This window comes from Abramis brama (assembly GCF_963993115.1).
Source record: "Abramis brama genome assembly, chromosome: 1".
Taxonomy (NCBI): Eukaryota; Metazoa; Chordata; class Actinopteri; order Cypriniformes; family Leuciscidae; genus Abramis; species Abramis brama.
The window spans coordinates 35,156,972-35,169,018 of NC_139963.1; the positions used below are offsets into that span (position 1 = coordinate 35,156,972).

Here is a 12,047-nt window from a genome sequence, read left to right on the forward strand (position 1 = left end):
GTTGATAGGGTATACTTTAATGTTCATGAAGCAAAGCTCCTTAACCGATCCACTCAGACTTTATGGAAACTAAACTGCAAAAATAGGTCATTCATAAATCGTGATGACACTGACGTGACCATGAGCACTTATATGACCAACTATGTTTACACATCAATGTCTATTCAGTATTCAGCAGATTGTCATGTTATGTAAGAACTTTGTTTGCAGGGTTTAGAGTAACAGAATACATGTAACGGCTTTACGTAATCAGAATACTAAAATCTGGTAACTGTAATTTGTTAAAGTTACGCCAAAAAACAATTTTGCCAAAGAAGAACTTTAAAGAGCTAAATGTTCATTTAAAAGCACCCTACTTCAGTGAACCCTACACCATATCATCACGTTTAACACTAAGAATCAGAATAATTGTAATGTGACGATCGGGTGCGGATATGTAAATCTGACTCACGTGAGCCACCTACTGGTGCATGCACAATCATTCTCCTAAATATTGCTTTTTACCTGATTTTAGCCTATGTGACCTTGAAGAAATCCAAAAGTAATCAGATTACATTACTTTTTTATTGTGGTCCTTGGATTACGTTACTGAATATTTTTTATTAAGTAATTTGTAACTGTTACGAAATACATTTTTAAAGTAACCCTCCCAACTCTGTTTGTTTGCTTGACATCATGACCATTCAAAAAATTTGGGGATGGTTAATATTTTTTATATTTATTTATATTATATTAATATTTTTAAATGTAATGTATTCTTGTGATGTAAAGCTGAATTTTTTTAGCATCATTACTCCAGTCTTCAGAGTCACATGATCCTTCAGAAATCATTCTAATATGATGATTTGCTGCTCAAGAAACATTTCTTACAGCTATTAGCAGTTGAAAACATTGTTGGATTGCTGCAAACATTTTTTCTACTGTATCTTTTAAGACATGTCTATTTCTAAAAGTCTGAGAAAACATAGAAAATTGTCATTTAAACTAAATTATGTACAATTTTTTATCAAAATAACCTTTATAAACATTATCAGCGGGCCTCAGAGAACAAATAAGCTGCTGCAAAAGTGTAGAATATGGCTACTTAGAGAATTTAAACATGAATTCTGATGGATAACTAATGAAGAATATGACAGGACCGGGCAGACATGAGGAGAGCTGTCCTCTCTGCCCTCGGGCTGCTGTTACTCTACGCTCGAATTATCTCTCCATCAGCCGCTCCAGCGAGGCAAGTCCCAGGCTCCAATCCCGGCCTGCCTGGACATGCTTCCCTAGGGAAAAACATCTTATCCCTTAACACAGACTCAAAGAGAGAGGGATGTTTGTGTTTATAGGGCAAGGGTTGCATGCTCAATCATATACAGAACTTGAGCCTATCAAACGGTGTATTTATCTAAACAATGATGAACATGTTGCTGACAAGTTTGCAAGTTGTTAAGGATAAACCAATAAACTCAGAATATCCAAACACAAAGATCCCGCACAAAAGGCTGACAGCACACGGACTGTATTTGACCTTGTTCCACCATCATCTACCCAGTAGAATAAAAACAGCACTAGTGGTGTTTCAATCATGAACACATTTGTGTTTTTTGGACATATCGTTAATGTTATCAAATTGTTTGTTGAGTCATTTTTTCATCCACTAAAGAAGAATTCCATTGGTTGGACCTTCTGAACGAATATGCCCCCTTCACTGAAGAGTTTCGAGTCTGAACGAGACTCAAGAGTGGCACAGAACTGAACAAGTTTTGTGGACAAACTCAATGAACAGTAACACTTTAGTTTAGGGTCCAATTCTCACTATTAGCTGCTTATTAGCATGCATATTACTAGGATATTGGGTGTTTATTAGAACTTATAAAGCACATATACGCCTTGTTCTGAATTACCATATTCTACATCTCTTAATCCTATACACATTTACACAAAGGATCACTAAACAAATCTCTGAACAAATCATTTAGGTGAGGATTCGTGTCACTGGAATGAATAAACTCTTGACAATGACATCATGCCCATTGAGTTACGGCTAAATATACAGTTTGATCTGTCTTCTCTTCCTTCCTCTCTTTCTCTCTCTCTCTTCAACACACAGCTGTGTACCACATCAACAAGCGGATCTGTATTAGCTGCTGTTTTCTGCTGAAAGAGAGAGTCATTGTGTGATTCTCCTCACAACACAACAGCCCTGCCCAACTATTCCTTTAATTCTGCTCTCGTTTCCCACTCTCTCTTTCTGCAGGGCACACAGGAATGCAATCCAGTGGGAAGAGAGGCATTTTCATCGCACTCAAGCAAAAATTGCCCTCTGCCCACACTGTCGTGACAGGAATGGAAAGTTTTGGCTTTTTGCTCCGATATTACAATCAAATGTGCATAAGATTTTCTAGACTGAAAGAAATCTTAGAGAAATTACAATACCTGCAGAATGATGTGGTTTCAGGGTATAATTTAGGATATTCAGTATTTGTTATGTTTTGCTTACATTACATTATTAACCATTTATCATCAAAAATAAAAACAAAAAAGCTTTGTCTGAAGATCACATTGTAATAACCTCAGATTTATATTTTAACACCTGTATTATTATAGTGGTTATCAATATGCATTTTAAGGTACAAATCAGATGTTGGTACTTCAAGTAACTTAAAATATTATTTCACTTAATGAAATATATGATTATAAGTTGTGAAATATACACAGACACCAGCATGTAGTGCTAGAAACATTGTAACTATATTTTTTAAATTATGCCAAATTTCTGGCAAACTGTTTTTACAGCGTGGCAAAACTCGTAAGAATACTACATAAGTACTAATTATAGAAAAACATTGTTTAAAATAGTTATATATATGTATAATATGAAGTATAATATGTTGCATGAAAACTTAAGTCGACCACCCTAATATACCATAATTTTGCAATAGTATTTTTGTAGAAACAGTTAATGTGGTAAATGTTTGTAAGTAATACTGTAGTGTGACTAACCCAACAGAAACCATGTACACAAGCATGCTTGCAACAAAAAAAAACATGCTCATGAGTCAATTAAGTCACATGAGCTGCTGGAAAAGATAGGTGGACATGCAGGGTCGCTGGGTCACTGTCACGTTACTCCCATCAAACACAGGTCACTGACGTGACTGCAGGCTACCGAGATAGTCAAATGACTAACAAGAGCACTTCTGTAATGGTTGGTCAGGTTCACATTAGGTTATAGAGGGAGAAGGAGAGCTTGAGAGAGAGAGAGAGAGATCAATAAGCAGCCATTATGTGAGTGCCGTCATCCACTGGGAGCAGTGGTGGAGGTCGACGCCCATCTGGGGCTCAGCATTCAACATCTAAAGCCTACAGCCATCATTCTTCAAATAGTCCCAACAATACTGCAGTGAAGAACAGCATACTGCTCACACATGTTTTACACTGTGCCCCTGCATTTCAACACGATGAGTCAGCGATATCTGAAGGGTGGAGCGTTATTGAAGTAGCTTCATAACTGTAGCTCAATGTATGTGTCACAGGAAGACACTATATTGATGAGCAGAACTGTTAGCTTAGTTCTCGCCATCACTGTTATTCTCTTCTTCTGTTTCTGTAAATCACTGACGGAGGGTGCGTGTCATCTCGCCCCACCCAGACCACCCTTTCTCAGAAAGGAAGCATTTCTAAACTTGGGTTTGTGTTGTCATGGATCAGTGTGCATCAATTCCTGATTCACCACACAATTTCCTGAACTCACAGAAGCATTAAGCTGTCATGAGATGAGAGAGGATCTAAAACACTCCCTACTGTGTGAGTCTGACCAATCAGAATCCCTGAATCACTCGTAATGAACTTCCTTCTAAATTATATATTTCCATCCATCGACACATTTAACCTCTGTCCTTGTCTCTTTTTCCACCCAATCCATCCATCCATTCATCATCCATCCACCTACAGTTTGTGTCAAACCTGATGATCATGTCCTTCAACAAGATGATTCAAAGGGATGATACAATATCTATACATTTAGTAGAATGTGAGGGAGTTTGAATATGATTATAGACATTTAGACCCCACAGAATAACTTAGTCAGTATGAATTTAACACTTTTATTCAGCAAAAATGCATTAAATTGATCAAAAGTAAATACTATAGTGCTGTCAAGAGATTAATATATTTAATCTAATTAATTACATGATGTGCCGATTGATTAATCTGATTAAACCGCACATCAAATTTGGCTGAGAAATTACCGCCAAAAGATCATCTAAAGTCATTATTGTGTTAAATGAGAAAAGTATCAAATAGACATATATGTAAAAAAGTAGCTTTCGAAAGAAATATTTGATTTGATTCAACATAGAATTTATTACACACGCGGCAGGTACGTTAAATGCAATAAATAATTTTATTTTTCCATAACTTATTAAATTAACTTGTTAAATCGACAGCCGTTATATATAGTTACACAAGATTTCTATTTCAAATAAATGCTGTTCTTTTGAACTTTCTATTCATCAAAGAATCCTGAAAAAAATGAACCATGATTTCCACAAAAATATTAAGCAGCAGAACTATTTTCAACATTAAAAATAATAAATGTTTCTTGAACACCAAATCAGCATGTGATTTTAATTACATTTCAAAATATATTATAAATATATAGAAAATATATAGAAAACAGTTATTTTAAATTGTAATAACATTTCAATATTAACTGTTTTAACTGTATTTGATCAAATAAATGATGTAAGCAGAGACTTTTTTACATAAACATTTTAAAAAATAATACTAAACCCAAACATTTGATCTGAATGGTAGTGTAGAAAGAATGAAACAGATAAAGTGAGCTGAGAGTGAAAAGCAGCTCTGGAGGCCAATGTAATGATGTTTAAACAGTGTCTAAGTGCTAATGGACCTCTGCTCTCCAAACATTCAACCTCTTTCCTCTCATAGACACATAAACTTGTAGTTTAGAGCTTGTAGTTTGGCACAAATTCTCTCTCTCTTTCTCTCTCTCTCTCTCTCTCTTTCTAACACACACAAACTCTGTCTTTCCATACCACAGAGCAAGTGATCCCAATAGGGCTTTCAGGATACAAGTGCTAACCAAACTGCTCATGTACAACTCTGAGATCCTTCCACTGAGTCAGATCTTCTAGGCTGCAGTCTTGAAATGAATTAGCCATTTATTGTGTTTGTAAAGCAGTGGGGAATTACACAGTTGTGTAATGTTTCTTTGCATGACTAAACAATATAGATCATGCAATAATAATTAAAGGGATAGTTCACCCAAAAATGAAAATTCTGTCATTAATTACCTTCATGACGTTCCAAACCCGTAAGACCTTTGTTCATCTTCGGAACACAAATCATGTATTCATACGTCAGAACGTCGGCTCACGTCGGCTCACGTCGGTGTGTGATGCGTGTGATGCTGGCCAATAGTGAGCCGACGTTCTGACGTAGAACCCAGAAGCGCTGCGCTGTTACCCTACGTCAACAGCGTAGGAGAATGACATGGAAGAGAAGAGATGCGCACAAAAAGTACTCTCGTCGCTTCATAATATTAATGTTGAACCACTGTAGTCACTTGGACTATTTTAAAGGGATACTTCACCGATTAGCATTAAGCTTTAAATTGTATCAGTAGAAACCCGGTAGTATTTTCGAATGACCGTGCTTCCCATGTCCCCCTGAGACGAGAGATTTCTGTATTGTGTGTCTGGTAAAAAACGTCCGATGACGCAAAAATCGTCATGTTGCGTCATCTGAGACTTTTTTGTCCAGAGGCGAGAGACTACAGCCAGTAGTAGGAGCTCGTTCCACATGTTTTCAACCTGCCCACAGGGGGTGGGATCTCACGATAAAACACCGTCTTTTCAGTTTCGAGTAAACTAGTTGCCTAGTTGTATCATTACTTCCGATACTGCCCTCTGTAACCGGTAGGCGTGGCTTGGGAGTGGCCTCGTAGGGCAGCGAAGCAAGTGCATTCTGGGAGTTGTTGCCTTTCATCCGCATGAGCCAAAAATACACTTTCTGGCTTTTTTCAGTCTAGAAGGCACCAACTTCTAAAATAATTTCACATTTCTACTACATAAATGGCCCAATTTAAATACACATTCATCTTTCCAGCGGTGAAACAATGTTTTTACCTTTCTGGGCCTTGAAAGTTGAAAAGACGTTGCTGTCAATGGAGGGACAGAAAGCTCTCAGATTTCATCAAAAATATCTTCATTTGTGTTCCGAAGATGAACGAAGGTCTTACGGGTTTGGAACGACATGAGGGTGAGTAATTAATGACAGAATTTTCATTTTTGGGTGAACTAACCCTTTAAATAATATAGAAATAATACAGACTGACAATGGTTTTGAATGTGTTTACTGGAGTGCATATGACTGACTGCTCTGATCTGATATTTGTGAGCACTAAATGCAGTCTGCTGATCTCTCTAAATGAAGTGAAGTGTGTTCTCATGTCCTCTTCTTTCCTTTCCCTCCTCTCTGCCTAACCGCTTTGTGATAATTGAATCAGGGTTCAATTAGGCATGACTGGAAGGGAGAGCAGCACATTCACACACACACACACACACACACACACACACACACACACACACACACACACACACTCGTACCACACCCTCTGAGCACAACAACAGCAGACTATATTTATCAAGTGTATTTGGGTTTACTTTAGTCCATAATGAGAAAATAATATCTTTTAATCTCCCTCGCTGATCTTTTCTTGTCCTAAATATCTCTTTCTGTTTCTCTTTGTGTGTGTTGGTTGGGAACAAGCTATTACTTACATTACATGTATAACTGCCACACTCTATAAGATTATTATTCCACTATTGTCAACAACATTATAAGTTTTACATTACCACATAATGGATGCTGAACAAAATCATCAACTGGGCCAATATTTCTGTCAACATACAGAATCCCCCAAAATTCACACTTTTACACGGTTAAAATATGCATTAATTTCATATATTGAAACATGAATTATTTTAAATAAAGATAACAGATGTAAATTTTTCAAGCAAAATGCTTCAGAAAAATAATTCTGTCAAGTTTCAAATGCTAAAAAAAGATATACTGTTCAAAATCTGGACTCTTTTTGGTAGTTAAACATTAGTGATTCATGTCATGTCATTATGCTGCCTTCACACTTGTACCTCGAACAATAAACCTAAATAATTACATTTAATTTAAATTTAATTTAAAAATGAATTTAAATTCAAAATGATGAACAATATTCATTTTTACCACTTACTTATAGATGGTATCATAACTACATGTTTTTGTTAAAGCAAACTGTGAAAGTTGAGCAATTGACTTTAAGCATTCACTATAAACTTGCTTTTCACTTTTTTTGTCTATATTATAGATCAGTGCTTCCACCATGTTTCAAATCAACACGACAACTCGCGCATCATCTAGAATTCTGAGTTCTCTGTGTTACCTGGACTGAGAAATTGACATTTATTTGTCAACAAAAGTCCGCTGGATGAAGCGTTTCGCTTTTTACATGTCCAAGGCTTTCGTGAAAACTACAGATTACACTTCTGCATTTTTGTATCCCCACCCACGTTCAGTCGGATCAACAGAGGATTATTAACAGAACAGTTATTGCAAGGGTAATCACTGAAACCTGTATCAAAATATGTCTCCATATTTATGATTTTTTGCAGCCTTTAGCCACTGCCTATAACACGCTGAATCCTTCACTGGAAACCGAAAGTAACTCGCTCCAGCTAAACGTTTACTCTTTGAATTCTTGCCCCCGGAAACAATACAAGTCGACACCATTATGACTAAAAGTTTGCTAAGAAATATTTCCTATTCAAGCAAGGCGGTATTTGACTCTGGTAAGCATATCCATAGCAAACTGGTGGGAGTGGTGTTGGATGGCAACATGCCTAGTGTTTTATGGGTGTTGAGGTTTTCCTACTTAGTAAAAAGGAAGACAACATCCTTACTTTCTGTTTTCTCTAGTCATGTAACACATATAAAAAATGTAAAAAAAATCACTTTTCTACTGCATAGGCAGTAAAAAGGGCACAATAGTTACTGTGAAGGACTGCAGCTGTGGTTACTCTGATAGGACACCTGTGTGAACTTGAGGAGAACTGACTTTAATACGTTCATTAAAAATCACCTTGACACGAAAATGGCTCAAAAAAAAAGGAAAGCTAGTACCACTTGTTTTGATATTTTGTTATCTAATGCAATGACATTCAGACCTTTTCAAGTGTTTAAATACTTTTTTTGTGCAAATCAAGATCTCTTTACTAATGCCACTGAGCTCTAAAGCCATTTTGACTTGAAAACACCAGCAGTGTGGTAATCTTTAGCTACTATGGTAGTCTTTAGATTAGACACAGAACAGACATGCTGATTCAGCTCTATTGCTAATGATGCAAAAAAAAAAAAAAAGCATTTAGTCTTGATGACTATACACATACATTTCTTTCTTTCCTCATCTCACATCAAAAGGGTCCAATAAAAGGGAAGAGGAAAACCTCTGACTGTAAAACAAGAATTATGACAACGAAAAGATCTGAGACATACAGTAAAGCTATTGCTCCGGGTGATGCTGTAATGTGCTGGTACACACCCATACACACATGGACAACACACACACACACAGCGGTACGGTTCCTCTTTCTCTCCTAGTAAATATAAACAGTATACTGATGAAGGAGACTAGCCTGCTTAGACAAAGAAATGTTGAGAAATTAAATAGATAATTCATTTGTTGTTTTAAAAATGTCAGTAGTCAAGTCAAGTAGCCTAGTCTATAATAAAAACAACAGAATATAATATTTGATACTATGAGATCAATTAATAGTCAGTTTTACCAATATCAGATCAATGGTCTTTAAGGGATCATGTATTTCAGTAAAAATTAGGCTAAGTAATAATAATGTTGGACTAAATTATACAGCTTTCTATGTAACAGCTATTCGAATAACAGATCCAAACATGAATATTTAAGATCGCAAACAACTTTATATATTCTTCATATAAAATATAAAAACTGTGTGTATCATATATATATATAAAAAAAACGTTGATCATTTTCACTTACCACGAAAAAAAAAAAAAAAAAACATTTTTGAGATGTATATCACATTAACAAACTATACACATGATTATTTTATTAAACCACGTTCCGATAAATAAGTGAATGCCGTGTGCAGACAGTGCTAGATTGACAGGCTGTGCAGCTGAATACTGACAACAACAACAATGTGCGAGTGATGTTAAAGTACGACCATTTCAGTCGAATGTTGTGGTAAATACGTGCTTCATAAACAAATTGTAAAATGCGATGATTAACCCAAGCTGGCAGTTAAAAGGAGTTTCTGTAGGAATAGCGGTCTCATCTGTTTGTACACATTGTATCCACGCTACTTAATCCTCTTAGGAAATCATGCTCTCTGATTAATACAACACCGTTCAACACACAGAATGATGTTTAACTCGACTTTACACAAACGTTTGCAGAGCATCAGCCGCTCAGCGCGTTTCGCTTTAGGGAGGAAAGCTCTTGTACTTACTTCGTTTTCTGGATACGGAGGTATTCCAACAAGGCAAAATGCAACTCCATTCATTGGACAGCTTAACTTGTTTTGCAGGGGATACCGAGAGGGGGATTCGGGGGGTCGCGATTAAGATATGTATAAAATAAGTAGGCTATGCTATGAGCGCTTTATCTTAAACCGTGGCGTTCACCTATCCAGTTTTCTTCCGTCCACTCGACTCTTTCCCGTTGTTTGCCCGCAGTGCCCTCCCTTTTCCCTCGCCCCGATGCAAATCCGTTCAGTTCTTCCACCGGCCTGTCCCACTACAGCACAGCGCGCGCTGGATTAATCTGCGTGCTGGGTTGTGAGGAGTAGCGCGGAGCTCCCTCTGGCGGCAGCACGCGGGCGTTACAGAACACGACGCGACGCGTTTGCGTGCGTTCGGAAACTATGACGTAGCGGGACTCGTGATGGGCGCCAGAGCGCGGTGCGTTCAAGGCCATGAAAACAAAGCCCTCTTTGTACCCAGATAAAAAGATAGACGGGAACGAAAAGACATTACAGAAATAAGGAAGGTGAGTAAATTATGAGAGTGTAGAGAGAGGTACAACTGCTAAAACATCTCTGAGGAACAGAAATGATAGCGAGTTAAAAATAACTACAGTGTGGTAAAGTTAAGATAACAGCTGATGATAATACAGTGGTGTTAAATGTTTGGACTAATGTTTTTTTTGTTTTTTTTTTATGTTTTTTTTACATAGGCTATATTCTACCATGATATTCGTATATTAAACCACAGGAAATACATTTCATATCATGATGATATTGCCTTGATACTCCCACTGTACCTTTTTGAAAGGTTACCACTTTCATCCAATGATGTTTACATAAGGTATTTCAAAGAATATCATGGAAAAACTATGGTAGGCTACATGTCCAGAAATTAAGTTTCAAATATTAGACAACTTTCTATTTAACAGTCAATCACTCTCAAGAGGGAAACAGAAAAAAATGAGAGAAAAAAAACGTATTTGCTCAGTCACCATTTAGATTGTAAACTTTACAAAAATGTATTACATTTTTGACAACTAAATCGATCCTGAACATCAGATATAAAAATTAACTGTATTATTAATCATAAAAAAACACAAGTCAATAATTGAATTATTAATCATAATTCTATACTAGCCTAAATGTTTATCGCTTATCACAACAAGATTTTTAACCATTTTGAGATATCACCGCACATGCAGAAAACAGATTTGTAGTTAAATCATGTTCATATAAATAATTGAATGACACAACGTGATTGATTTGATACCAACATGTACTTGTTAGAGTTATTCTGAATCATATGTCTTAATGTTGTCAAATGACTGTTTACTAAAGAGAAATCATGGTAAAAATAATTTTCTCTGTAAGAGTGACACAACGTGAGACGATTATGAGTCGTGCTGGGAGGGAAATGGGAGCTGGAGAGGTCAGAGGTTACGGATTGGGAAGAATGTGACGATTAAACATACAGGCGCTTCAGACTAGAGCTGTGCAGGTCACGCTGTGGTCATGACAGATCAATCAACGAGATGCAGGCAAACAGACGAGCAAATGTAGTATTGATTTTAAGGTCGCTACTTTAGGCCGGTCGTTTTACCACAGAAAAATAAATAAATAAATGCAATGCCGGATTTAGAGTCTTTCTTAGAAACAATGAATAAAAATAGCTCCCATTTTGTTCTTGATTTCCTTGAAGAACTCAGTCAGCTGAATTTCTTTGGTATGTTAGTTGGATTTGCGGGAAGACTTTGGTGTGAAATGACTTTCAGGTAAATACTGTAGGAAGTCGACTCAAGCTGGCTCATTGTTACTGGCCGACCGGAGGCACATTGACAAAGCAGCCTGGAGACATGGCAAAAACGGTGACCTCACTTCTTTGCTCAATTAGATCAAGTTAAGAAATTTGGCAGTAGAGTGTGTTAGGTCACAGCAGGACAAAGACAAAAAGAAACCTTTCTTTCGTACACTTTCTTGCTGAATAAATGGAACTGTGCTGAATTGGAGAGTTCGGGAGCTCTGGAAAGCTCCTTAAAGCTTCTCGTCCTCAGGGCAAAACACACTGGTGCTGCAGAAAACACAGAGAACGTGGCACTGGGCCCTACCGCTGACTCTTCACTGCTTCAGCCCATGTGGCTGTCATTAGAGAGACAGAAAGAAAGAGAGAGAGGCTTTTGCAATACTCCAAGCTCGTTTTGTGTGTTTCTTCAACGCATAAATCAAACAAAGCAGGAGATGTTTCGCTGATTTTGTGTGCAGGCGAGTTTTGAGGACAGTAGTGGTCCTAATAACGGCAAAAGTAACGATGTATTATCATATACAGTAGTTCACCCAAATTAAAATTCAAGTCAATATTTACTCTGGCAGAGATGAAAATGCTATCGTATGGATTCTGAAGATTTGGCATATATGCCTATAGCACCAGAGTCAAACAGACTACCGTTATAATATTTTAATGCTGTTTTTCTCTCATTTTTG

General features: G+C 37.0%; 1 protein-coding gene across 1 annotated transcript in view; it reads right to left on the bottom strand.

Annotated features, from left to right (window-relative positions):
• The window catches only part of arhgap23a (Rho GTPase activating protein 23a), a 61,517-nt gene extending 50,180 nt beyond the window's left edge, over nt 1-11,337 (bottom strand). Inside the window, exon 1 of the mRNA XM_084086338.1 lies at nt 9,555-11,337. Coding sequence (XP_083942464.1) covers nt 9,555-9,608 — 54 coding nt within the window. The 5' untranslated portion in view covers nt 9,609-11,337. The remainder of the gene's footprint in view (nt 1-9,554) is intronic.
• Nucleotides 11,338-12,047: the final 710 nt, after the last annotated feature.